At 45.6% G+C, this 26,563-nt stretch overlaps 11 protein-coding genes across 11 annotated transcripts; 6 read left to right on the top strand and 5 right to left on the bottom strand.

The window, feature by feature from the left end:
* Positions 1 to 130: 130 nt before the first annotated feature.
* JR316_0006459 (uncharacterized protein) lies at positions 131 to 2,823 on the top strand (the record flags this gene model as incomplete). The annotated part of the gene is made up of 11 exons (XM_047892205.1): positions 131 to 281; positions 338 to 378; positions 443 to 634; positions 697 to 791; positions 843 to 952; positions 1,013 to 1,137; positions 1,210 to 1,268; positions 1,331 to 1,455; positions 1,511 to 2,292; positions 2,353 to 2,573; positions 2,649 to 2,823. 11 exons carry the CDS (start codon positions 131 to 133, stop codon positions 2,821 to 2,823), a joined length of 2,076 nt encoding a protein of 691 aa, XP_047749554.1.
* Positions 2,824 to 3,022: 199 nt separating this feature from the next.
* On the bottom strand, positions 3,023 to 4,453 carry JR316_0006458 (Uricase; the record flags this gene model as incomplete). Its single annotated transcript, XM_047892204.1, has 9 exons — positions 3,023 to 3,056; positions 3,110 to 3,148; positions 3,198 to 3,328; positions 3,380 to 3,663; positions 3,722 to 3,788; positions 3,851 to 4,068; positions 4,129 to 4,146; positions 4,199 to 4,242; positions 4,296 to 4,453. 9 exons carry the CDS (start codon positions 4,451 to 4,453, stop codon positions 3,023 to 3,025), a joined length of 993 nt encoding a protein of 330 aa, XP_047749553.1.
* Positions 4,454 to 5,328: 875 nt separating this feature from the next.
* Positions 5,329 to 5,743, top strand: JR316_0006457 (uncharacterized protein; the record flags this gene model as incomplete). The annotated part of the gene is made up of 2 exons (XM_047892203.1): positions 5,329 to 5,361; positions 5,429 to 5,743. The coding sequence occupies 2 exons, from the start codon at positions 5,329 to 5,331 to the stop codon at positions 5,741 to 5,743; spliced, it is 348 nt and encodes a 115-aa protein (XP_047749552.1).
* Positions 5,744 to 6,091: 348 nt separating this feature from the next.
* JR316_0006456 (High-affinity methionine permease) lies at positions 6,092 to 8,096 on the top strand (the record flags this gene model as incomplete). Its single annotated transcript, XM_047892202.1, has 9 exons — positions 6,092 to 6,291; positions 6,342 to 6,398; positions 6,447 to 6,513; positions 6,565 to 6,667; positions 6,719 to 7,068; positions 7,124 to 7,408; positions 7,464 to 7,578; positions 7,634 to 7,704; positions 7,758 to 8,096. The coding sequence occupies 9 exons, from the start codon at positions 6,092 to 6,094 to the stop codon at positions 8,094 to 8,096; spliced, it is 1,587 nt and encodes a 528-aa protein (XP_047749551.1).
* A 311-nt stretch (positions 8,097 to 8,407) lies between these two features.
* On the bottom strand, positions 8,408 to 9,672 carry JR316_0006455 (uncharacterized protein; the record flags this gene model as incomplete). The annotated part of the gene is made up of 7 exons (XM_047892201.1): positions 8,408 to 8,709; positions 8,767 to 8,857; positions 8,921 to 8,980; positions 9,041 to 9,145; positions 9,206 to 9,306; positions 9,371 to 9,568; positions 9,627 to 9,672. The coding sequence occupies 7 exons, from the start codon at positions 9,670 to 9,672 to the stop codon at positions 8,408 to 8,410; spliced, it is 903 nt and encodes a 300-aa protein (XP_047749550.1).
* Positions 9,673 to 11,804: 2,132 nt separating this feature from the next.
* Positions 11,805 to 13,211, top strand: JR316_0006454 (uncharacterized protein; the record flags this gene model as incomplete). Its single annotated transcript, XM_047892200.1, has 3 exons — positions 11,805 to 11,907; positions 11,977 to 12,037; positions 12,224 to 13,211. 3 exons carry the CDS (start codon positions 11,805 to 11,807, stop codon positions 13,209 to 13,211), a joined length of 1,152 nt encoding a protein of 383 aa, XP_047749549.1.
* Positions 13,212 to 13,282: 71 nt separating this feature from the next.
* On the bottom strand, positions 13,283 to 14,035 carry JR316_0006453 (Succinate dehydrogenase cytochrome B subunit, mitochondrial; the record flags this gene model as incomplete). Its single annotated transcript, XM_047892199.1, has 5 exons — positions 13,283 to 13,371; positions 13,424 to 13,606; positions 13,657 to 13,817; positions 13,871 to 13,910; positions 13,972 to 14,035. The coding sequence occupies 5 exons, from the start codon at positions 14,033 to 14,035 to the stop codon at positions 13,283 to 13,285; spliced, it is 537 nt and encodes a 178-aa protein (XP_047749548.1).
* A 1,034-nt stretch (positions 14,036 to 15,069) lies between these two features.
* JR316_0006452 (uncharacterized protein) lies at positions 15,070 to 15,673 on the top strand (the record flags this gene model as incomplete). Its single annotated transcript, XM_047892198.1, has 2 exons — positions 15,070 to 15,438; positions 15,491 to 15,673. 2 exons carry the CDS (start codon positions 15,070 to 15,072, stop codon positions 15,671 to 15,673), a joined length of 552 nt encoding a protein of 183 aa, XP_047749547.1.
* Positions 15,674 to 15,696: 23 nt separating this feature from the next.
* JR316_0006451 (uncharacterized protein) lies at positions 15,697 to 16,357 on the bottom strand (the record flags this gene model as incomplete). The annotated part of the gene is made up of 4 exons (XM_047892197.1): positions 15,697 to 15,977; positions 16,042 to 16,132; positions 16,188 to 16,247; positions 16,298 to 16,357. The coding sequence occupies 4 exons, from the start codon at positions 16,355 to 16,357 to the stop codon at positions 15,697 to 15,699; spliced, it is 492 nt and encodes a 163-aa protein (XP_047749546.1).
* Positions 16,358 to 18,103: 1,746 nt separating this feature from the next.
* Positions 18,104 to 21,921, bottom strand: JR316_0006450 (TBC domain-containing protein C4G8.04; the record flags this gene model as incomplete). Its single annotated transcript, XM_047892196.1, has 5 exons — positions 18,104 to 18,196; positions 18,260 to 18,439; positions 18,499 to 18,799; positions 18,856 to 21,164; positions 21,214 to 21,921. 5 exons carry the CDS (start codon positions 21,919 to 21,921, stop codon positions 18,104 to 18,106), a joined length of 3,591 nt encoding a protein of 1,196 aa, XP_047749545.1.
* Positions 21,922 to 22,999: 1,078 nt separating this feature from the next.
* JR316_0006449 (uncharacterized protein) lies at positions 23,000 to 24,969 on the top strand (the record flags this gene model as incomplete). The annotated part of the gene is made up of 13 exons (XM_047892195.1): positions 23,000 to 23,076; positions 23,129 to 23,153; positions 23,221 to 23,271; positions 23,325 to 23,338; positions 23,391 to 23,489; positions 23,885 to 23,935; positions 24,096 to 24,138; positions 24,206 to 24,306; positions 24,359 to 24,418; positions 24,480 to 24,507; positions 24,562 to 24,619; positions 24,672 to 24,869; positions 24,941 to 24,969. The coding sequence occupies 13 exons, from the start codon at positions 23,000 to 23,002 to the stop codon at positions 24,967 to 24,969; spliced, it is 834 nt and encodes a 277-aa protein (XP_047749544.1).
* Between the last annotated feature and the right edge of the window lie 1,594 nt (positions 24,970 to 26,563).

The raw sequence follows: 26,563 nt of genomic DNA, 5'->3' as shown, positions 1-26,563 counted from the left end.
GTTTTTGACCGTTAAACAGACGATGGGTCCTTATAATGGGATGTGCATATAGCTCCCGATGCCCATCATTTGGTGCCACTCTCTGTCGCCTACTTAATAAGTAAGGGGGCACCGGTTTCGTTCTTTCACAATGACCATGCACAACAGCAAGAAGCGTAAAACTTGTGAATCGGGCTTGTGCCCCAATCCTGAAAGAAAGTATGAAAAACAGGATAACGAAGAGAGTGGCATATCATGGGATGAGTCTGAAAAACGCGTCGAAGGTATACGCGCTGAAGGCGGTACGCAATCATAAGTTCGCTATAGACACCAGCGACTGACGCGTCCAAACAAACAGCCACTTCCCTAGAGGACATGCCAACTGAGATTTTGTCCCAAGTGAGTCTTTAACCACTACCAAACCCCCTTCACACCGACGCTGGTATTTCAGATATTTAGTCAGGTGGAGCCGATTGACCTCGTCCACCTGGCGTGGACGTCCAAAGATTTTCGGTCTATCCTTCGATGCAAACAGTCGCGTGCCATTTGGAGAGAGTCTAGGTCAATGATCACGGATGTCCCTGGACTGCCTGAATGTCCTAAAGACATCAGCGAACTGCGCTACGCAGTCATGATGTTCAAGAAACATTGTGATGTATGTTGTCATTGATTGTTATGACTTTTGTGCAGCATATAGATTCACCTCATTTTTCCTAGATTTGCCTCGTGGAGTCAACTGAGGAAAAACCCAAGAAGCTCCTCACTTGGTTTCCTGGGCGAATGAGAAGCTGTGTTGATTGTTTGTCGGACAAGTACGTGATGCTCTTCGTTGTTATATTCCTCTTGCATATCTACTTCCCCAGGAAAATCTTCAGTACCGATATAACATTCCGTAACTATGGATTCTGGATTACCTGGCGCCCTCAGGCTGAAATATTATTGCGCCACTTGCCTCATGTCTCAGCATTGCGGAGTAAGTTTTCTACTTCTGATTTCATGTAGGTATGTACTGATTATACGATCCGACGGCTAGACGGTCGCACCATCACCCATTGGCATATTCCCTCTTTGATACGTTGGATGAGTGATTTCTCTCAAACTGCAGATAGAAAAACTTGGGTCACCAATAAGATCGAAGTCGGAAACAATGCGAACAGGGTAAGTTAACTGCCACAGATAGCTCAGTGCCAGTCTAAACCCACAGTTGATGTACCGATGCTCCCTCAACAGACTGCTGCCCCATACCAAATATTCTTTGACAAATGGAGGCTTAGTGAGAAGAAGAAACTGTGCGTTATGCTTCTTCTCCCCCTTATTTTTATATTCTTATATGGTTCTGACGTCTTTTCAGTGTTGTGAAATATATAGAGTCCTTAGGGTGGAAAGACGAGATCTCTCTCATCACCAATCCAGCCCACAGAATCCAAAACTGGGACATACTTACCAGTTATTATAAATATGATATCACTCCAACTGGTACGTATTCAATTTTGAGGTTTTACGCAGCATTTAATGAAGATTTATATGGTAGCACTTCGGGGGCTGGGTAATTTCTTTAACAACAGTATGGGGCGTATTAGGAGGATACGGCAAGAGCGAGAACGATACTACCGGGTCATCCGCGCAATTCCGTTTCTCACCAACATTCTTGAACAGTATACCCTCGAGCTCCCTCCAAATGCGTATGTGCCACGTCTCGTGGACTTCATACATTATCCTGTCGTCCAGTCCACCATTCATGCGTACGGACTTAACGAAATACTCACGCCTGTACATTTTGAGCGCGTACGAGTTGCGCTTCCCAAGATCACTGCTCGGACGTTGCGCAAGCGAGAGGAACAACTTATCTCAATGATCACAGACGCTTGTGCCAAAGATAATTATCCAGTTGATCCAGCCACTGTTTTGCGACTGGCGACAACAACCTTCCATTGTCATGATTGCGAACCATCTAAAGGATTGATCCAATACCCTAGGGTACTGGTTCATCACCACGCATACACAAACAGTCATACACCTCCACACACGCCCTCCGCAGACTCTTTCTCTAATTACAAGAAACACAGGCAAGACGGCGCTCATCCAGATGCAATAGCCTTACAACTAGCATGCGGTCAGACTCGTTGGAATGCCCACAATCAAATTCACTTCGACACACGCTCCATGTCCTTGCTAGCCAGCGCCCTCACGAAGTTTGGATTCGATCCGAAAATCATCACCAGGGAGGAAATGGACGCTCAACTTCCCATAGTCTCATGTATAACGTGTTCGCATTTCTATGGATGGCAGCATGTCATGCGATGGTCTTGGATTGTATGATTTTTTTGAGTCTGTCTTGTACCTATTGATATACTTACTGTCTTCTCTGCACAGCCGCAACATAAAGCTCATAAGCATATACGTAGTGTAGCCACCGTGCTCGCGGTAACCCCAGTCCCCAAAGAACGAGAGCAAGCTGCGAGACAAGCAATCATGTCAGCGCCGCGCTGTTCCGACGCACCTTTATTAAATCCAGCGAAAGACGGTCCTATGATGTGTACATACTGCAGAAAACTAGGTACAAAGGGCTCGTTGAGACTTCACGTCAAAGAAGTGTGAGTTGAAGTTATCTTCAATGTTTTTTTTGCTCTACTGACTTTAATATTTTCGGCGTCGATTTTGTCATTTAGTCATGGTGTGGATAATCCTAGCGACGACGACATGGTAATGAGGCTCGACGCCGAAGGTCCTCAAGACGCCTTGCTCAAATCGTTTGACCGTATCAAAAGCCATGAATGTATAGTGCATGAAAGAGACCCTACCATTGTAGAAAGACTCGTAATAGGGGCAGTTGCTTTGGCATGATGTTACATCATACAATGACATACATGGAGTTGGCGTTGATTATGTTGTTATGAAGCGATGATCTACGATGTCACCTACCAGATGTTTGAACACGTGTTGTTGCCAAAAATTGCAATCACTCGAGCAGAGAATCTCTTTAGGGTCGGTGTTATAGATATAGCTATTAGAAAAATACAAATTTCGGTATATCGTGATTTGTTTACTTTCGAGTAATTGTAGCAGAAATTAGGCCACTGATGACAAGTCAGTTGGAATTGGTTTACAATAATTCAAGAGAGGTTCATACCTTGGAGCAGCAATTGGGACGAACACCTCCGCTTTCGATCTGTACACAAATTAGCACACAACTTAATCCAACAAAGCAAATAACTCACGGTGTCAGGTTATCGACATCAAGGTACCTCATATCGACGGGGATATAATGCTTGTTGGGCAGGGTATATGTCACTGAGTGGACAGAGTCATTTTCAGCCACGATGCGCTGGGCCATCTTATACAATGTAGCCTGCGAAAAAGCATTAAAGCCTGATCCGCACATAGTTCATCCAAAGCTTACCTGTACACTGGCACTTTCATCAACAGCAAAGGTCTCGAGAGTAGCTGCACGAGCACGAGCAGGCACGTCTTCGTCCCACACACTTCCTGCATACCCAGTCTCTCCCTTTTGGACAGGAATCACAAAGTCCAGTTTCTTCTCATCGGTAGGGGCGGCAATAGGGATGTTTGTGAAGGTGTACGACAGGTCGACGGAGGTGGAGAAGATGCGGTCGTTTACCTCCACAAGGGTCGTATATTCGTCGCGGTAGAAGTTCTCGAACGCGGATCCAGTAGATTTCAGGACTGACGTGATTTTAATGAGCTCCAGGGTGATGAATTAGGTTGCAGGTTTGACGCTTACCCAGGAGATCATTGATACCCGCGGTCACTTTGCCCACAAGTTTGTCCTTTCCTGCACTACCATCAACCTGAATAGACAATTAGTATGTGCTATGTGTTCCTATAACCAGAAACACAAAACCTCACTCACCTCGACTTTAACGATGCGCTTGTCGTCTCCATCTCTGAAGAAGGAATGAGGGTGTCCTTCAGGAGATTCTTCGCCGGCAACATGGATTCTCGTCCATCGGAGCTGCTCGATCTCAACAAACGCCTTCGAGATATGAGCATACTTGGAGACGAAGAAAGTTGCAAGATGGAGAGCGAATTTTTCGGCGTTCAGGATGTGTGGGGAGATCTTAGCCAGGTCTACAATGGGTACCCAGTTATGATGAGCTTATGGATAGAATGAGGTCGACCTTCACGCACAATATGTGATGTTCTTGACTATTGGACGTCAGCAGGCATTCTTTAGGTGATATGGATAAACAATGCTCACTGGAATCGGTGGCAACGACCACTGAGTTATCAGCTTCCGAGTAGCTGGCTTATAGTCAGTGCTGCAATGATGCTGTCTATCTCTTCCCACCGCTCACCTTACAGCGATCTCTCCCTCCAGAAGAGCCTGCACATTGTACTCGACAATGTGATGCCATTTGCCTTCTCGCACAATGCGGAAAACCCTGACTTTGGTCTTGCCGTAACGAGCTGCAGAAAGCTCACCCAAGTTAGATGTCGATGATGATACTGACATGGTGGGAGGATGGAGGTGAATGGGAGATGGTACCCCTACAAAGCTTGGTTTTAAGCGCGACAGCGTAGGAGATCCTGATCATCAAAGATGGGCAATGAGAAGCCGCGGTTGGTCTAGCCCACGAGATAAGACGTCACTTATGATAGGAGGCGATAAGATAAGCTTCACATCTTGCAGACCCTCTCTGGTCGACCCCGACGGCCGTGATAATGGATATTCACAGGCCTCGGGACAATGGTATTAGCCCGGAAATTTGCATAGAGGGCATGTAAGCAGTGGAATAGTACTTTGAGTCTGTGAGAGTGCGATCACCGGTATAAGCGCTCAGGAAGTTAAGAACACTGAACAAGTCAAGAACTTAATGAAGCCTCTCGGTCTCGATCATTTCCCCCTTAGGAGCCCCTCAATCAAAAAGATTAAATTGACCGCAAAGTTCCGGTAGAAACAAGCTTCGACCTTACTGTGATACCTTTTTTATGAAAACAAAGGATTCTGAATCAATTGAACAAAAAAATACTCCATGATCGTGACCAACTTGGCATCGTAACACGTCTGGATTGACCCTCACAAGGGCCCCTTTAAACTACTGGCGACAAAAATTAGCTTCCAATTAAAGGAGAACAAGAAGCGTAGGACACAATGTTGCGGCCACTTATAAGCGCACATAATGAAAACGCACTCAGAAACATACATTCCCTTACAAGCTCGCCTGGGGCGACTGTATTGAGCTACCTTCTATCTTCTTTGCTGGATATCCAAATCACCGCGAAGCAAATTTGCAAATGGAGCTTCCCATTTATCCAGATTCTCAGCGTTGGAAATCCAAACACGACCCGATAACTGAGTTTAGGTCGTTTCTTCGGGACTGGATGGATATGTACTTTCAAGATCCACCGGAAAATGCGGAGGTGAGAATACCAAAGCTCTCAAGTCAAATTCCGTCTCAATCCGTTTATTTTTCTCTGGTTTCTACAGCAGAAAAAGTTACAAGCCCAAGCAAAAGATTTTATCTCAATTGTGCTCAAGGGTCGGGCATCCGTGGAGCATACACTGAAGGAATACGATCGCGAAGTTCGCAATAAAAGCAAGGACATTAAACTCAAGCACCCAGATCTTTACTTCAGACGACAAAAAGAATTATATATCTACAAAATTCTGCGGGATCTACACAAGGATATGTACCAGAAAGAATTCAGGTCATTTATTGACCGCGATGGGGACTACATCATGCCTTACGTTTATGAACTAGAGAGGTATCAGATGTTGATGAGGAATAAAGGGGTTTATTGAGGTACATTGAGGTAGGCATCTATATCACCAGTAATCGACACTGTTTTTCGTTAATATCTATCCCTCCTACTCAATTACTCCTCTCAGGTATCATTAAGCCCACGGGCAAGCAGTGCGAGCAGTTGCTTAGCCATCAATGAAGTCAAATATCTCGGATCAAAACAGAAAGTTCATATTCCCAGCTCCGGCGGCGGCGTGATCAAGACGCCATTTACGTGTAAATCGTCGCAACCATGTCGTCCACGATGTTTGCTGAACCGAATTCCTGGGATGATTCATCGATTGCTTCTTGTCAAGAGCTACTGCGTTCCCTGCGAGTTCATTCGGTGGATTGCCAACACATCCTGAATGCCACGGAGCCAATCCCCGAATTCCTACCCTCGCAGCAGCTCGGATACTTCATGGCCACTTTTGAGAGACTCGGAGACGGAGGGATATGGCTCACTAGCAGATGAGTCGGTTCAGTCGAGGGCGGAGAACCATCCGAAAAGACAGATTGGAGTTGTTTCTGCTGTATTCATTATCTTCAACAGGATCATTGGCACTGGGTGAGTCCGTTCGTACGATACACGGAGCGTTATTTCTGAAAGATGAACAGAATATTTGCAACTCCCAGTACAATATTGGGCTTCAGTGGAAGTGTTGGTCTCTCATTGTAGGTTTGAATGTCTACGGTTATCGATGAAGCTCACAGTCACCACAGGGTTATGTGGATTATAGGAGCGGTCATTGCAGCGGCGGGTATGCAAGTGTACATCATCTGGGGAACTGTACGACTCGGTATATCTGCTTTGGGGATCAAAGCTAACGCACGAATACAGGCTCTACCCCAAAATGGCGGGGAAAAGAACTATCTGGAACACTTGTTTCCGAAGCCCAGGCGATTGATCACGTCGATTTATGCTGCCAACGCGGTTCTGCTTGGTGAGCGCCGCCGCCATATGCCAAACGATATTATATTTACGCATGGTAAAGCCTACGCAGCAGGAAATTGTCTAGTCTTCGCGGAGTATGCAGTCGCATCGATCTCCCCAGCGGCCCCCGCATCCACATCCGTGTTCTCGCCAGTCAGAGTGGTCGCATTCCTATGCCTTACAGGCGTCTTGCTCCTGCACGGTCTTCATATTCCCTCCGGCCTTCGACTACAAAATCTCCTGGGATTCTTTAAAATTGGCATTCTACTCGTCGTCGTCATGGCGGGCTGTTTTGCTCTGGGAGGCAACCTGCAGGAAGGAGTAGTACGGCCTGGGAACTTTGATAGTTGGGCAAAGATATGGGAAGGCTCGAGGGGCGGCCGAAACGTCCTCTGTGCATGCTTGTATAACGTACGTCTTCGTCATTTTCATGACTTGATGTGTATGTTCATTTGACGGCGAACAGGTAATATGGTCTTATATTGGATTCAGCAACGCCAATTATGCTTTGGCAGAGATGCGTGATCCCGCACGAACTCTTCGTATTGCTGGCCCTCTCGCCATCGTCACTGTGACTGTATTTTACCTCTTTTGCAACATTGCTTATTTTGCGGCGGCCAGCAAGGAGGAGATCACAGGCTCTGGCAGACTTGTGGCTGCCCTTCTCTTTCGCAACGTCTGGGGACCTAGCACTGAGAGAATCTTGAACATCTTCATTGCGATGTCTGCATTGGGAAATGTTCTTTCAGTGGTTTGTATCATCTGGTTGGTTGTATGGATACATATGCTGACGTTGTTATTTGCAGTCTTTCTCGCAGGGCCGCGTAAATCAGACCCTTGGTGCTGAAGGGATCCTTCCATTTAGCAAGTTCTGGGCGTCAAGCTGGCCAGCGAAAGCTCCCTTGGCCGGCCTGAGTCTACGTGAGTGCAGAAATATTATTCCCACCTCGAGATATTTATTTGTTTTCCTGGATAGACTGGGCTGTCTGTAACCTTGTTATTTTCAATATGCCTCCTGGAGACGCGTACAATTTTGTTCTCAATCTTGTAAGTTTGACTTGATTTTTCATGTTTTGACCGCCTCAACGTTGCTTTTCCAGTGTTCATACCCCCTTTCCGTTATCAACACGATTATATCCTTCGGACTTTTATACCTTTCACTACGACGCACTGTAACCATAGACAAACAACATCACGACACTGACGATCATACGACCAAATCGACCATTGTATTTAAGCCTACACCCAGCCTGATTTTACCCACCCTTCTCTTCGGCATCGCCAATGTCTTCTTGTTCGTAGTACCTCTGACGAAGCCGCCGCCGGGCGTCGAGCCCTACGAAAAGCTGCCGTACTGGCTGCATGGTGCTGGAGGATGGTGTATATTCCTAGTAGGTGGAGTATGGTGGCTGTACTATTATCATCGCCGACCAGAATAGACGACTTGTTATGACTCTCTCTCTGTGCTTGACCGACATTCGGACTGCCAGTTAAACTTCAGGTCTGAGGAAGTTGAACAAATGATAAGGTGGTTTGTTGGGCAACTTGTTGCCGCAACAGGCCGGAATCAATTTCGACTTTCAAACCCAGATTCACGAAGGTGTTCGCAATTTGTTCCTGCAGCAGCAACACCGGACAATGACGCTTGAATTCTAAACGTGACAACGGCGTCAATGAAACCCACTCAGGTGCTCTCCTCATAAAAAATTTTCTAGTCTTTTTAGTTTTGCTGACATGTGTTATTTTAACTCTATTTTACTTTTCTTTTAAGTTTCGGTGCTGCACTCCGCGTTGGAGCTCTATTGTCATCGCAGTCCATGTCAATTCCATTTCCGACGGCCGATTGATAAATCGTCGGAAGTTCGAAAGATATGGACATGCTATTAGGACCTGCATCATAGCAATCATCCTGCAATCCTATTGCCGCCTCTGTTCTTCCGTTCAATGAAGCGAGCAAGGTGTTGGAGTATAATTTAGAAACGACGCCAGCGGTCACTTGGTAGTACGAGCCGCCAAACATGACGAGAATGATGGTGACTATTGCCATTGTTGCTGTCGGCCTGATGGTGAGAATGCCACATATATATCTCACTGTCAAGGGAAGCATACCGGTCAACGTCCCAGTCTCAATCGTCAATCGTATGAGTTTTCGAGTAAGCTTTCTGGTACTCTTGGTGCCTTCACTACCTGTTCGAAGAAGCTTGTGTTCCAGAGACAGGAATGAGTAGCATTAAGTCGTTAGCGCTGGGATAACTATACCTACAATAAGAGTCATAAAAATTGCAATCAGGATATCGCCAATTGCTTCCCCTGCGTACCATGCCTATTTAAAAGGTATGTATGAATTAGTATGAATCCCCTTGCCCAAAAAAACAGAAATCACCGCTGCGGAAACTCGGACTTTGGTGTTCTTAATGCGGCTAAAGGTGACAGCTTCCTTCAGAAGTATGCCAAGGGCCAAACCTCCTCCCAGTTGAATGATTGCAAACTGAAGTGCAATAATCATGACTGAGTATAGGTTGATTTATCATTTGAGTTAAACACTGACCATGGTTACAATTGTTGCCACAATTTTGACCCCTGCATTCCGCCGTATACTTCCCAACGCAACGATTCTATAAGCATAAAATACTTGGACCAGAAAGGAAACTAAATAGAGAAGAGTTTGTAACTGGTTATGCATTCCATGGATCTCTGATAGATGTAGACTGACCTATGCCTCCCAATACTGGGATGGAAAACCAAAGGTCTCCGATTCGATCTAGAATACTGTGCTCAAAGAACCCATATACGAATGAACGGAACAAAGAATTGCATAAGAGCACTGTCTGAGCCAGTTCCGCCATATAAACGGTGTAAACAAGCGTTTTAAATCGAACGGAATCTTGTGGGAATGAAAGATAGTAAATGCCTGTAAATGTGAAAATATATCGTTTCAAATCACAAGCGGTTGGGAAACAGGCTCTTACAAAGCTGAACAGAGAGTACGCCAAGTCCCGCTGCATTGAAAAGCATCCCTAACAGCTTTCCAGCCCATCAGTCTTGCGGACTTGCAGTGACAACGCACAATGCATTACCAATGTCCGTGCACTGAATACAACTGTGAGCGGCCACGCCAGCCTGGAATTTTACTGAGGGTTCCAGTTGATTGTACTCACTTTTCTTCCACAGAAATAGACTGAGAAACATCCAGGAGAATTTGCATAGAACGTGCCAGATGGTGATTCAAAGAGGATTGAGGGACTATGGCGGGAAAGCAAACCCTAGTCAACGTCAAAAGACGTCAAGGTTGACTCCGAATGTCAACTTAGGTGGCCTGCGTGACTTTATGGCTCTCTGCCGCTGGTCTATTTTAGTTCAAGGACCCTCACTGTCCAAATCCATCAACGAGATCCTCATGACATAAAGTATCCACATGTATTAATAGTCTGGCGGTCAAGCCGCAACCCGTAAGGACCATGGACTGTTTGAAGGTTCTGCATATTGACGAAAACCAGTTATGGTTCTCAGGTATCTAATCTAAAATTTAAGTCAAAAGATGAAGCTGTAAAAGCCGGGAGTGTATCATATAGGACCTATTTCACTCTCAATACTTTGGCCATACGCATTACAGACGCAAATAGGGTGACGGTGATACAATTGTCCTCCATCAGTCATTTGATGAACAAAGTCTCTTCCCGTCTTCCAAATATTCTCGGGACTTCCCGGAAGGTGTGGAATAATTCGATTTCGTTCTAAAGTCTTTATCGAACGTAGACAGAGATTAGATATAAAGAAAACCCTCAGTCCGAGGTTCGATAGACGCACCTTCAGAGCATCTAATATCCAGTGGTTACACCGCCACCCACGCCTCTCTGCTTCCTTCAGTCCCGGAATATTAACGCCGCTAAGAATTCTCCTTATTGCCGTCTCACTGACATCGGATGAAAGGGTCCCAAGTAGCATACATCCTGCAAGATTTTGAGTGCGGGGAAAAGATCTCCCTGCCTCAAAGGTCCAGGATTCTACACCTCCCGATTCGGCGGTGACCTTGTTAGTTGCATGAAATACCGTGGCTGCCCTGTCGTCATTATTGGATGGATTTTTCGGACAAAGCAATAGTCCGACATGATAACTTGGGGTGGGTGTGGCCTTTAAACTCGTATTGGAATTTGGAAGTCTTCTCCAGTAAGCAAGATAAAGCCGCATCCCCGCAACTGAAGACATCATGGATTCCAAAAGGTGAATTCTATAGCGACTTGAAAGGTCTGTGATGTCCAAAGTTAGTGTGTAGAAACCCTACGGGGGACGGATTGTTGCTTAAGACGGCGTTTTCTTATATGACTGAGATGCTCAATACTTCCTTTTTTGAACGTCATTCATTGTCTTCACAGGGATTCAACATGCTCTTCCGCAATACAGGTAGTGGCACGTATTTTTTGTGGCCTTTCATTCTTCGAGTTCCCTTGAAGGTATGCCGCACTGGGATTTTCATTGTGACTTGACCGGGTCGGGTCCACTTTCGGAACAGAATCCAAATAAGGGCAGCTTGTGTCCTAATCGGGCTTCCAAGAACTGATTGGCCGTTGTAAGCACGGAACCTCGATATAACTTAATGGCACTTACATTTTGCACCTAATGACCAAGAAACATCAATAAAAATTAAGAACATAGTGGCGTGCCGTGAAAACACAAAGCCGATCCTGCCACGGGCCCTGCTCACTGAGATGCAGGATTGTTGAGACAGTGTGTTGTGTCGGGCTTGGTATCTTGGTACTCGCTCACGGTTAAACCCTCCCTAAGTGAAATAGCTGGCGTCCTCCCTCCTAATATTTCCAGGTTAATGATCTCATCAAGAGGGCGCCAGCTATTTTACCTGCGGAGAACGGGTTCGAGTCTGATAATCTACGGCAGTTCGCTGGCAGTTTCCCACAAGTATGCCACATCACGCCCGCCGTTGGACAACCTGCCGGGCGTTTATGCATAAGAGTAGCATATAAGGCTGACATTCTAAGCTTGTTTCTTGGAAACAACAGTGATCATGATGCAACCAAAAGACAGTATTAAATAAAGATAAGCCTGTATATCAGAAGACTGATTACTGACTTTTCTTTCCTTTTGGTCGTTGTCATTGTTTCCCTTGCTTCAACCAGTCGAGACAACTGCAGATGGCCATTCTCATTGCCCAATTTTTTAGGATGTTCTGGAATCTTTTATGCTTTCCTTTCAATACCGCACATAACGACGACAGTATGGTAGGAGATGGTGTTGGTACGTTCCCTGCAGACCTTCAGCACGTCGATGTCCTGAAAACATTATTCATCTCCCATCGATTAATAGAGCGCGGCGTTGATTATACCGGGACACTTCCAGAAATAATTCTTGCATCGATATTCATCCAGTGTGTGGCTTCAAGCTACCATCCCTTATCGCCGTTTGTATCCATTTACCCAAGTGCCACACCTCTTGTCCTGAGCTAAGTAAACAAACGCTGGAGAGAACTTGCCCTTTCCCTGCCCAAGATATGGTCGAATATTTACGTGAAGAATAATACACGTCAGGAAATTCTTCTCCTGTGGCTCGACAGGGCAAGACCATCGTCAGGCCTAAACCTCCGCATTCAGGCCGTTCATTCATTGACGCCCAATTCTCGCCGTCGCAGTTCCACTGATCTACGACCTTGGACCATCCTCGCGTCGAATATTTGCTACTGGAAGCGCATAGACATTGAGTTGGACAGGCAGACAGTATTCGATTTCCTTGAGCTTCCGCTGACAAATGCGTCAATGCTGGAGAATCTGTCAATCACGGTCGTCGTCCGTGACGCACAGGAGCTTCCCACAAAAATCCTGGACTATCTCCAAACGGTGATGGAGTCGCCTACCTTCACGCTGCAAAGGTTGACATGGGAATGTATTCCAGTGGAGAGTATGACCACCCATAGCCTGTGGGGAAGTCTGAGAGAGATACATCTTAATATGGGTCTGACTATGGATCAGGGTATCGAGTTTTTGAGAAGTTGCCTCAGGGCAGAAAACATCGCTCTAGCGTGTATCACAACGGACTGTGTGGCATATAAAGAACATGAACTCCAACTGGAAGCTGTATATCGAGAGCTCATGTCAGGTGGCTTGGGCACCCTTCCACCACCGCAGCGTCGTATGCTTCCAAACCTGCGGAGATTGAGTGTCGGCATGGGCGGGGTCGTAGGCGATTGCATACCCATTCTCCAATTTTTCATTCTCCCTGCGTTGACCCACCTCGAGATACAATGCTTTGATACGAGAAAACAAAGCTGGGAGTTGTTGAAGGACTTCTTGAGGAGGTCAGCTCAAAGTGCTGAAGAGCAGTGGAACATCCAAAAATTATCCATCGTAGATCATAACATGGCTCAATGGCTTGTGGAGAAAGTGTTGTCTGCACCTGGAGTACCGAAGATTAGTTGTTACACACGGCGAGCAATCGATGTGCAAAAGGTTTTGGAGAAGCTGGGATGGTCCATGGAACTGATTGTGCTTAAGGATTCTTGGGGAGGAACGTGTATAGAATATTCTAGCGCGGTCATACGTCAGTGATCAGAGCTTTATAGGCTTACAATAGGACCACAAAGAAATCTTGGTATTAGAAGGTGGAATACAACTGAGATCTATTTCATCAACGTCAGGGCAACAGTTGATATAGCACTTGCCCCCAGCACGATGTAACCCGACACATATGCGCCCTTGAGGCTGAGGACTGGAAGGCTGTCAGACATTCATCCATTAGCGAATCACAAACAGAGACGCACATTTGATCGAATCCCAGCTTAAGTGGCGAATTCCATTGAGAGAGTGGAATGCAAATGGAGCAGCAAGAACAGCCTTTCCAGCATATTTTACGCCTTCTGGAAGGCCAGCGACCACTTGGATGACATTCTCGCTGGAGAATGTACCAGGCGCAACAAGGTATGCGATGGAGAAGCCGTACAACACTGCATGGAATCAGGATGGCGATTTCGATTAAAATAACATCGCTACGCACAAACGCTAAGAGCAACACCAGTGACGCGATTGAAGATAGATGCAACCCATGTTAACTGAGGCTGGTAAATGGTGAAATGGGGAGAGCTGGGGCGAACAACACGCTGCTTATTGAGAATTTCCTGGCCAGCCGAGGGGGTGAGGGATTGGATTTGAATAGAACTATGAATGTTATCAGCTCGGGTCCCTTTTGAAAGACCTTCTACTCTACTAACCGTTTCGCGACGACATTCCGAAGCATCACTTGGCTACGCGCTGTTGTTTCAGAACTGGGATCAGTTGCGCAAAGCAGTATGAACGTAACGAAAAAACACACCAGCATTGGGAAGAAATGCAGCCTTCCTAAGCGCTGGTCCAAGTCCTAGAACTCTTGTCGACATCATGTTTGACGATGAAATAGATGGTGGTCGCGGTAAACGTCGGGGTGCGTATTTCCCTCTCAAACTCCGCTCGGTCCCCCCGGTTTCTGGTGGCCGGATTTTCACGTGATGTTCGTTCCACTCGGCGTGCCGACATTGCCGCACCAATCAATTTCTGGCTTTTGGGAATTTTGTATTTCGACAGTTTCTGAAAGAGATCTCACCACTTCCATGTAACATAGCTATCTTAAAGTCCAGGTTTTCGTAGCAAAAAAGTTGCAGCATTATCAACTGCACTGTGGCAGAGAGATTTCATAAAACTTGTGTGGCCTGGTACGATCAGTTTTTATCGCCAAACAGCCAGTGTCCAATCTATCTTTCTAACTTATGATGCATACCATGATATCCAATAGGCGATCACTGCAGCACCGCAAATTTCCAAATTTCCAGAGGGTTCAGCCTTGCCACCGCTATCATAACAGATCCATAATCCTTTGACCAGAAGATGTAAGAGACAAGCATCTGCCAACCGTATTGTCGTCTGGTTAAAAGCTGCGTGATCCTCCCATGGGCTGTAAGAATTGATACGAATGAATACAATCGTGATTGTCAGAGGATGCCACACCGCCGGAACAATTCTGAGGGTGGCTGTAGAGTTCGGTTCCTTGAACAGTGATTCTTCCTTGACCCGATAAATTCCTTAATTTGGTGGAGCCATTGGGCAGAGATGTTTATATGGACTCAATTTTGTCCAAAGTGAACATTAAGTTATTTTATTAGAATGTGGTTCCTGAAGCTGAGCGCTGAAGGCCTGAGGGTAGCGCTGGTCCAATTTGAGTCGGCGATTTAAAAAAAAACCCACTTCGTGCCCGGTTTCTGAAAAGTGGTGACACCATAACCACGACCAATCTCGTTACAAGGATTCGCAGATAGATTGTAGCAACCCTGAAAAGCAATTTTATCTGCATATTCCTAGTATCTACGCTGTCTTACAGAGAAAGGTACGATACTTTGACAACACAAACTCCTGCAAGTGCCAGCTGGCTACGGGGATTATGGTGGCCTCACGGAACAAGATGCGCCTCTACCTTGGTTATTGGTGGCGACAAGCAACGCTGGAAAATCCAGGAAAATATCATGTCGGCCTATTTCTAACTCCCAAGAATCCCAAGAATGATAAAAGAACTGCCACAATATACCACGCAGTGAATCGGATTACCGACGGAGGCATCTGGAAGTTTGAGTGCATACCTGCCTCATGTCGGACCCCTAGACGAGCTGGTTGCATGCTTCTCGGAAAAGTGCCACCAAAATTCGGGCCAAAAGACATCGAGGAAATTCTGCGAAGAGTGCGCGTCCCAAGTCAGGAAGAAGCAGAGGAAGAAAAATGGCGTTGCCGCCATTGGGTTTGTGATGCCCTAACGGTGATGATGACTCTTATTGTACGGGTGATATCATGCTGATCAGCAATCTTAGCTTCTGGTAGTAGAAGGTGTTATTCCAGAGCTTCCCGTTTCTCCACATGATTTATGGGATACCGGGAGGATATTTGTAGAGAGCAGGACTAGTGGAATTCCAAACTATGGTAAACCACTCTACACATGTAATACAATGGGCGAGGAGATCCCGAGCGAAATTAGTGCTTTGGATACACATTAGTCATCCACATTAATTGAAAGTCTCTACCTCCGGCTTTGAAGCGTTGAGTTGGTGTTAGCGGAACGACTTCCAAAGAGGTTGTCCGTCGTTGTGTGGTGGCAGCTTGTTTCACAGAAGCTGACTGGAGTTGAGTAGCTACGTGGACCTAGCAACAGAGGTTGAGGCGATGGGTTGACTCGGCTGTTCAGCGAAAGCAAAAGGGTATTCGAATATAGTTTGGAGACAGCAGCTGTAGTTGGCTGGTAATCATACTTGGCACCCCGATGAATGAGGATCAACAGTACATCGAGAAGAGCAACGGTAGCTGTATGCATGAGCAAGGTACATTAACATGGTCTTGAATCGAGAACTTGGAGTTTTGGACTGACCCGTCATTCCGCCGGTTTCAACGGTCAATTTAATGATACGTTGAGCATGATTCCGTGTGCTGCCCGTCTTTTCAACCTTAGCGCGACGTAGCTGAAGTCGTACGATTTAAATATTTACTATTTCTAGCTTTGAGGCGATGACTCACTAGATGGAACATGCAGACTGCAATGCATATGTCACATACGACCTCTCCCCCAAGCCAAAGCTGTTTAACTCGCGTTCAATGGAAATAATGCCCAAAAATAGAATTCTTACCATGGAAGATGTCCTGCTGGCGTTCGTTACAATCTTGCTAAAGAATTTCGACTTGGCCATCTCAATACCGAGAGCGATCCCACCAACCAACTGTGCCAGCGATAACTACAGCAATGGTTTGCTCATGATAAGTAATATATAAATTGAATAAAACTCACGATAATTATGGACGATACAATGCAAATAAGGATCCTGTGATTATGGCGGAAACATCGAGTGAGACGGAAAATGCGATAGGCGTAGAACATCTGGACCATGCAAGCAACTAGAATGTATGCTTGGGGATGGAAATAAAATAACGAGGATAAGGACCCCATACCTAATGCTCCAATCACTGGTATAGAAAACCAATGGTCATAGATGTTGTCTATTGCGTCCGTATCTAGGAAACCATAGGTAAAGGTATGGAATGAAGTCCTTGAGATGAGAGCTGTTTGAGTCAACTCTAATAGATACACGGAATAGACTATCGCTTTGAGGTATGGACTTTCACGCTGAAAGGTGGAGGTGTAGAAATCTTGATGATATTGCTAATGTTATCAGATCCTCGATACATCCAAAGCAAACAAGCCATACATACAGAGCTGGTTACTCAAGACACCAAACCCCCCTGAGTTTAATAACAGTGATACAAACTGCAAAGCTCCGTCAGTTCATGGTGATGTTGTCAATCTGAGCCTTGGTTTCTACCAATGTAGCCGGTCTACATGTTTAGTCAGGTTAACAGTATGAATCAACAATGTAAGTGGAAGGCAATTACAGGTGGTCTTCTATTGCCATACTGCGAGCTACCGTGGAGGACATATCTGGTTGTCAGTGAAAGTAAATGACAACTGGGTCGTTCTTCAACAGAAGCTTTTTGTCAATGGGAAAGCAGTGCCTTTGATGGGGGGGCTCCGGTGAAATCTATCTTCGTAGGGCGGGAAGCCCGTGCTCTATAATTTTACACACGATGTTGTCAGAGGTCGGTTGAAGTGCCGATGAAAGTTTAGAGATGCCACGCCGAAGTTGAGTCCCAAGAAATAAACTACAGCATCAACCCAGGTATGCATCCCTATTAAACTAACAATGCTTTTGGGATAACAGCTGCGTGGGGACCAGAGTTCTGCACCTAAGTATAGGATGTTCATGTTTGACAACGAAGCTGTGATCGATAAGGACATCATTCAAAACGTCGTCTGTTCTCAGGGCATGACAATGATGTGTGCCATAGTAATTTGGCTACCAGAACCTAGCCATTTGATTCGGTAATGTGAGTATCAAGGCAAGGGAACCGCTATTGATTGGTCATATGGTCAGCATATTTTTGCCTCCAACGAAAATACATACATATTGTGAGCGAAGAGTGCCAGTACGCCTCCACGAAATAGGCACTAATATACTCATTTGTAATCCTTATAATAATCACAAATCTAATCTAACGCACCTTATTAAAAGATTTAACTAAACGGTCAAGGGTTCTGTGACCAGCTCAACCGAAGTGTGATACTTGCTCAGAAGACTATAGCGGCAGAGATACTTCGGTCACCTGTGATGTAATTTGATAATCATGCGCGGAGCTAGAGTTCCAGTTTGGACGAAGTTGTCGCAAGGCGCGACAGCTAGTTTACCTCGGTACCTTGAGTAGATTTTGACCTAAACACTAACTGATGATAGTTCCTGCTATCTCGGGTCAGATATCACATACATCTGGTGAGAATATAAGTCCCACCTCTTATTATATTTTAATTACACAATCACTACAATTATACCGTAACAATAGCGATTAACCGTACAAAATGATAATTTAGCATGATCACTGACATTTTATGATATGAGCTTCTTCAGTGCTGCCACATGTGCCTCTCGTTTACTGAGGATCTGTGCATGAAGTAATGACGGTCGGAGGTCATATTCCAACTGAAAACACGATTGATTGAGTACAAAAAAGGAGATATAAAATGCAGAAAAGACATTCGATACCTGAAGAAGTTTATCTGCTTCCCACATCCTGGTAGGTAAATTTTCTAATGCAACATATACCGCAGGAATGGATTCGCAACGAAGAAGCTCGCCCTCATTATTTCGCAGAATGCCAAGTGCGACGCGGAAGAGAACATCCGGACCGTCTACAAGGAACACATCCCAAACTCTGAACAAAGTCTAAATAAAAGGGAGGTTAAATGTGTAAGATAAAGTAGCACTAGAAGTGAAGAGCGTACCTCGACAGGCAAGCAGTCGGTAAAGAGGGAAAGGAACCATGAGAAACAGATTGCTGCGAGATCGACCCCAAGGTCATTCAGATGAGCATGTAGTTTCGGGGTGTATTCTTGGACATAGTCAAGTAGTACAAGAGGACATGCCCGAGACGGAAGGAGAGATGGTGAAAAGAAGTCTTCCGGCAGGATTCGTTCAACAATGGCGGTCAGCATCCAAAACGCCTCCTCTTCATCTGCATGAACAAGCAGAAGGGTTGACGTGATAAGATTCATGCCCTGACAGTATCCAACGGAGGGATTCCGCCTAAATAAATACCAGTCAGTTCATGTCACTCGGAAAAAAGAAAAAAAATTACAGACCGACTATAAGCAATCAGCACTCGACGTAGTTTATCAACTCCTGCACCATCCCCTCCAAAGAATATATTGAGCGGCATGGTACGCCCCACATCCTTCTCAATCTCGCCCACCACGCTGTCGGGGCCATCGGCTTCCGCAAGAAGGTCCTGGAATAAGCCAGGTTCTCTCATCTCCAAAGCACCACTACATTCCATCCAGACCTTGGAGCGATACACCAACGGAATACCGGTCCGTACAAGCCGATCAAATTCTTTTCTTTCATCCTTGTTCGAAGACAAACCCAACTGCGCGAATCCAATGAGCCCTTCACTATGCACCAGTTCATCCTCTTCAATCGCTGTACCCAGCCCCAGAATCGCCGCAGCCGCTCCAGCACCAGCAGCCACAGATGAGGATAACGCAGCGTTGTTATTGGCTTTGAGGTGCTTGACTTTGCTCCTCTGCTTCACGAACGCGTCCCACTCCTTGCGCTGCGCGGCTTGTTTCTGATCATGTATCTCAGTTAGCTGGTTGAGCAAGTGCCGCATGGTGTTCGCGCAAGCGTGGCGCGGTGTGTCAGGATTGACCGATAGCACGGATGCCATCGCCGTCCCCATATTTGAAATGGCCGCGCCAGACGGGACAACAGATGAACGCCGTCGGCTCTTTGACGACGAGCGAGATTTGATGCTGACAGAATTGGAATCGCCCGGTGTGGCCTGCGACAATCTGTCGGATTTGCTGCTGTTTGGAACGTCCAGCTCGCCATTGCAGGGGCAGCTCCCTTTCACAATGTCAATGGTGTCCTTCGCTTCGCCTTGATCATCCTCTTCGTCGTCCGGCCAGCTGTTGTCTTCTTCGCGGTCTGCGATCTTGACACCCGTCAAACAAGCAGGCGCGGTGTTTCCACATTCCCTAGCACGAATGAGCAAAAGGAGATCGTACTGTGATACGTCGTACATGAACCCATATTGGTCGGTCAACGGTCGTTTGTTCTTGTCATCATGATAAACAGTATACCGCGATGCCGACTGGGGTAAAGGAATGGTGAATCGGAAATCGCGAGCTGTCAAGGGAGTATATGTCCGTGAGAGATATTGTGTAGGAGGTTTGGATGTTGCTGGGATAATGGACTCTAGTGGAACCGACGCCGGCTTCTTCCTTATAGGGGCAGCATTTGATGGCAGCACATTGCTACCGATCCTTTGTCCAGGGGATGAAGATTGTTCGTTTGAATAACCTTTATCGTGAAGGTTGGAAGGTTTCTTAGATTGCTGACCCATGAATGAACCGAAGAGAGGGGAAGCAAAAGGCGTCGTGGCCGGAATAAGGCTAGCAGTCCTTGATGGCTTAGTCTTCTTTGTGTCTGAATGTGTGCCAGCCAGGGTGCGATTGAGGCTCATGGTTGCATCCGTAGACCCCAGATTAGGTGACATGGTACCAACTGCGCCAGATCGCTCAGCGCCGTCGGTAGTAGCCTGATCAGATTTGAACTCTTTCCGATCTTTGGGGCGTTCCCGAAATGTGATTCCTTCGTCGCGTGCGTTCCTGACAAGTTCCATGGCGAGTCTCGCTATCAAAGGACTCGTTTCCCTTCCCTGGTCGGCGAGGATGCTATTGGGATCGGAACTCATGACTCGGGTAGCATTGGCGATCGCTCGAAGCGAGGATCCCTGCGAAAGGATGGCAGGTGAATCATTGCTCTGTAACGAAGGATCCTTCGACAAGGTTTGTGTAGAAATAAGACTTTCGAACACCGTGGATATCAATGGTGCAGCAGGAGAAGGTGCAAAAGAGGTTTGTATTGGAGAGGAAATGGCTGAGGCAGCTGCAGATACCGAAGACCCAATGTTTGTATGTGAGGATTTGGCTGACTTGTTCGAGTGAATAGAAGCTGCATCTGATGTGTCGTTCACTATCAAAGTGGGCTGTTTCTTGGAGGATGAAAGGGGTGGAGGGTTCAACATTGATATTCCAAGAGTGCCGAATACACTCCTGGCAGATCTTCGCCGCGTTTGCTTTTTGGGGGGCACTTCTAACGGGGGATCCTTGTCACCAGGAGGACGTTCGCCTTTCTTACCCCACCAAGTACCCATCCAATCTCCAATTGAAGGACGCTCTTGTCGCAATTTCTGTGGTACTAACGTGGGTTCTCCAGATGTATCATCCTCACGGGATGATTCCGGTTCAACGCGTTCTTCAACTACACTGGCTTCAAGCATTGCAGGTGTCTCTTCAGACATTGGAGTGAGTGGGTGTGGAGCTTCAGGTGGGCTACGCGACATTGATACCTCGTCAGCAACAGCTTCTGCGAGAGATTCTGACAGCGACTGCAGACATTATCAAGTCAAATTGTACAAAAATTAACGAATCACTTACCATGACACTTTGCTTTCTATGTACGCGATGCTCACTTTCATCGTCGTCAGTGAATAACAGTTGTACGACGCGTCGCGCGACCTCCTGCTCAGAAGGTTTGAGTTCCTTCAGCAATTCGTCAGCTCGTTTTCTTTTGGCAATTTCCTTGTCTTGAAGTGTCCTCCTGGCCTCCTCCAGCTCCAACCTAGCCCGCGACAGGTTGTATACCGCGGAAGATAATACACGCAGAGTTGTATGGTATGGATGGTTCGATGCATCTGCTGGCGAGTCTGCAGCACTAAGCTTGGAAATTGTGGCTTGAATAGCTTCGTCAGAATACGTATGCCACTTAGTCGCGAGAATGTGGTTTGAGATCGCAGAGTCGACGCCTTGAAGCTCTGATTCGGTCGTTATGACGACTTCGGGGCTATGAGTATCGTGAGGAGATCCGACGACGAACAGTGGGGGCAACTTGTCTGTCTTCCGCCAGCTACCCTCTGGAATGTTCCGCCCTTCCGTCTTTCCTTGTCCATATCCTCGAACGCTCCCATCCCAGTTTGGCGATTCAGACTGGTCTTGTTCTAATTGTGCCTTCAGACTATGATATGTTGATCCCGGTCGAACTTCAGTTTGCTGCCCGCGAATCCGCCGTCCTTTGGAGGGAACCTCTTCAGGTGATAGTGGATGCAGATGGACGGGTGTCTGTTTCTGGGTCGTTGGGGTCGACATAATCACCACCTCCCGAATCGATTATTTCTGCGTGTCCAGAATCCACTGGTGATGACTATTCGATGTTGGGACCGCGTCAGGACTTGTAACTGTGCTTATAGTCTAGCACTAGAAGGAAAGATTAAAGGCAGAAATGAAAGTGATTGCAATGCCCCCCCTTTCCGAGCAAAGCCGACTCCTTGAATATTACAGATTTTGAACGTTGTAGTCGTATAAGTAGTGTGTTCTGAAAACGTTGCCACCATCGTCCATGCCATTTTACGTAAGCAAGTAGTACCTTCAGAAAGCTTACGCCTTCGGTTCAATGTAAAGTCTGCATTTGTTGTAGCTTTTAACTACACGTATACTTTACATATCCTTTAAAATGATTCAAATCTGAAAGGTCAAAATAAAGACATGCTGCACGGTTGGCCGACTTGGAATTTCAATGCAAATGCAATGTCAAACCGGAGATCATAGCTGAGCTTAAATTTATCAACCACAGTCAGGCATTTTTCTTTTTCTTTTGATTCGGTGTATCATCGTGCAACAAGCAATAGTGCTACCGTAACGCATGAGTGAGCATTACTTTTCTACACTATTAATTACCTGTATAGGAAATGCTCTCTGAAATAGTCTAATAGCGTGTATTGCGGTGGGATACAAAGGTATCACTTGTTCTTCAACAAACTGGGTCCAATTTGATACATCTTTTACGGTCTCCAAGGAGCGAAGATAAAGATAGTTGGCCAGAGACTAACCTATGTTGTCCGGACCAAGGTATGGCTCCAATTTATCACATCGACGGGAGCAATGCACGGGGTTTTATTCATGTGCTTAACAGAAATTCCTTATATCGCTCTCTCTTCCCCATCATAAAGAGCGCAGTCTGTCATTGGCCCGGGAGCGACAATCAAGACATAGCGGCCATGCAGATGGCTGCAAAAAAAGCCTACTTTTGATCAAACCTGTCAATGTTGTCGTCCTTCGTTGAATCGCGGTGCATCAAATCTGTTTTTGGGTCTAGGAATGTTTCGATAAGTACATATATCTTTTCTTAAAGATGGTATCGCTTTTACCTTTTCCCTTCATCATCGCCATGTCCCTGGTCTCTCAGATAGTGAATCTTAATGACACCTTTGGGGTTCTGATGATTGGAACTGTTGTGACCGCCGTGTATGATTAAGCTGTACCGGTTTACAGTCTCAAAATGCTGAATCTATTACAGGCTTTTGGGCGGTGTTTACTTACAGGTGCGTCACTCGTCGTCCATTTCAATATCTGACGACATCTTTTGTGTGTTTCTCTTCCAATTTCCAGGCCTACTACTACTTTGTGACATACACCGACGGGATTTTGCTTCGAATAACGGTTAGTAGACCAAGCCTTTTTCCGAACTGTACTGGAACCACTTCATTTTAAAGGTTTTGTCGCTTGTGTGCGTATTACCGATCTATCCGTTGATTGCGGACACTGAAACTCGTAGGTAGTGCCTTGGAAACATTGTATATTGCCCTCAATGTTCACGCTGTGAACCACTATCTTGTGGTCAACTATTTCAACCCCTTTGCCTTGGAAAACAGCGTCTGGTATGCTTCACGATGGCCTTCCTGCTCCCGTACTGATGTATGATCGTCACGGGGGTAAAGGTCAATTGATGTATGAATTTTTCATCTCCTCTGTACGAAGAGCCCTTCTGACGACCTTTTACGTAGATTTCCTTCGGGTGTATAGCACGTATCCTCTTTTTCACACATATGTTACATTCATATAATGTGGAGTGAACAGGGCGTTACTGTTCTGATTGTCCATCTTTCCTATGCCTACCGTATATATCTCCGTAAGTCTCCTTAACATTTTGGACGACAAACGAGCGACTCACTTGTTCAAAGTAAGCGATAACAGAATTGTTTTACCACTTGTACTTGTGAGTAGGCATTCTAACTGTATGCTGGCCTAAATCAGTGACTGTGCGCGTTTTTAGGTCATCATCGCTCTCGGCCATTTCAGTGAGATCCTTTAATTTTATCGTAGAGTATTTTAATCTCTGGATGCGGGTAGGTCTAGGTTGGAGTAAGTCCCAAATTCGAGCTCTGTCGTGACATGTGTTGATTGTACGTAAAGTTTTAGTAGCCGACCTGTGAGTCTAAAAGTTGGAGGTAAAGATTGAGACATCATCTAACCAAAATGGCTAGCTTTCGCGTCCCCGACTTGCAAAAGATTACAGGACTCCCAGAGGTAAATATTACCCCCGCGATGATCTGTTATATATATGGTATTAAGCGACACGACACTCATTTCGAAGAAAATCGGGAAAGCTATCCTATCATCAGCTGCGGCAATTGACATCACAATTGCTCTGACGCTTAGTTATTACCTTCACAAAAAGCGAACTGGATCCAGACGGTAACGATTCTCGCGGCTTCTTTCCCTGATGAAAATCTCAGTGCATTACTAGGACGGATAAGATGATCAACCGTCTCATAAAATACACCATTAACAATGGTATATTAACTAGGTGAGCATCTACCTACTGAATCTTATCGATTGGAAACTTAAATGGCGAAATACTGCTGAAGCGCTGTGGATTTAATTACTCTGGCTTTGGTAAGCTCCAATCGCTTCCGTAAGACATCAATTCACATTTTATGACCGCACCAGATCATTGCTCGTCCAAGAAACTTTCTATTCTTCACCTTCACTCAAATACTATCCGGTCGTAAGATCTCGAATACCAATTTGTTAATGAGCTGCTCTAACCGCCCCGCTAGTGTATTGCAACTCTCTGCTGGCAACTTTCAATTCGCGACGACAAGCAAAAAAGATTCAACGCAGCAACATCATTTCTAGCTCATTTTCTCCTTCTACGCATACAACAAATCCCGTGTTTTATGTCAGCAGAAGCGCTGCATCAGGTGGGGAGATAGATGTATTTGCCTCTCGGAGCCACGATATAGAGCTTGGAAAAAGTGAGTACTTCGTTAATTCATAATTTTGGGACTCCCATCCGTCCCACTAATACTCCGTATTTCATTCTTAGTGAATGTGAATTCGCATGACTACCAATGACATGTAATGTGTGTGGCAATCTTACGAGGCTACTTATTCTTTGCGATGGGAAAAACGAAGTTTAACTTCGATGTGACATGCGCTCCACCGCATAGGCTGAAACATCACTTGTTCAGTGTTGGATTACTTTCCACGGCATAGAAACCGAAGATTGTTAAAACAGTTAGGCCTCAGCGGCGCCTATCGCAGAACGTTATGTGTACTGTAGGTCCGAGTCTGAGTAATGAGGATAAATGCCACGATTCTGAGCCAAATGTTTCTTCATCGTCTCACAGCCCGTCAAACGCTCAGTCCGTGAGTGGTAGAGACAAGACAGCGAAGACCTGAATCATGGCAGATGACCACTGTTGTGATCATTACTTTCAGAAGCCACGCCAACAAAGTGGAGAATTGAATGAGCCTATGAGCGTCAACTTTCACACTCTGTCAATCTCGCTAATGATTGTACGAACCCTACTCACTGCGATTTCTAGCGCTATAAAGATAAGACAGTTACGTGCATTTAATAGGGCGGCTTTCTATCCTGAGTTATTAACCATGACTCGCTTCTCTGACTTAATAAACCTCAACAATACCTTCGGCGCCTTACTAGTTGGGACTGTTGTTTCCGCCATGTAATATCTATGCACGCTCTCGCTACGTTGCCTATTACTAACTCAAAAATCATAGACTCTTGGGAGGTGTATACCTACAGGTATGCTGTTCTTCAATCTCAGAAGAAGTCGGTCTTGTTTATGTTCAACATTGTCAGGCATACTTCTACTTCATGACATACTCGGATGGACGCTTGATTCAAAGCACGGTGAGCTAGCCCATCAAGGAACCTTGTCTAACAAATCTGATGATATGTGTCCTCCGTCATAGGTCATTTCACTCGTGTAACTTTGATTATTCTCTGATTGGGTATAGACGCTCAATCGTTTCATCAACAGCGTCCTTGAAACGTTCTTTGTGGTGCTAGGCATCCATTCTCTAAACCATTATCTTATCATCAATTATTTCAACCCGCTTGCTCTGTTGAAAACTGTCTGGTATGTTTCATCGAAATCTGTCTCTGCAATTGTCTTCTGAGTCAGGATTTTAGGTCCATTGATGTACGCATGGTACATGCAGCCAAATATTCCTCCTTTGTTCTAACAAGCATTCAAAATACAGCTTTCCTATGGAATCATTGTAAGCAATTCACATGAAGTGCCATTGCGTGAGCTCATAAACGAGTAGGTAGCCAATATTCTTATTGTCCATCTCTCTTATGCCTTTCGAATTTATTACGGTTGGTTCACCTCATTTTTCCGAGTTTGAAAAGACCCACAAGTCCAACATGTAGTCAGTGGTCGAAAGCTGCTTATACCGATTGCCATTGTGAGCAAACCAGTTACATGCTAGTATTTGTACAGAGAAAATGTTAAGCGTTGAGTGATAGGTGATCTTTGCTTTTATTCATTTCAGTGAGAATTAATTCTTCTCCCCAGTGAATAAAAAGGTTAATTAACGAAAAATTATAGGTTTAGGCTGGGGTAAGTCGTGCACAAGTGATTCGAACATTTGACTGATGTCCATCTGTACATCGTAAGTCCTGGTTGCCATGATGTAG

Source organism: Psilocybe cubensis, chromosome 5 (assembly GCF_017499595.1).
Source record: "Psilocybe cubensis strain MGC-MH-2018 chromosome 5, whole genome shotgun sequence".
NCBI classification, from domain to species: domain Eukaryota; kingdom Fungi; phylum Basidiomycota; class Agaricomycetes; order Agaricales; family Agrocybaceae; genus Psilocybe; species Psilocybe cubensis.
The sequence above is the reverse complement of the archived record's forward strand: the minus strand, read 5'-3'. Positions and strand labels throughout refer to the sequence as shown.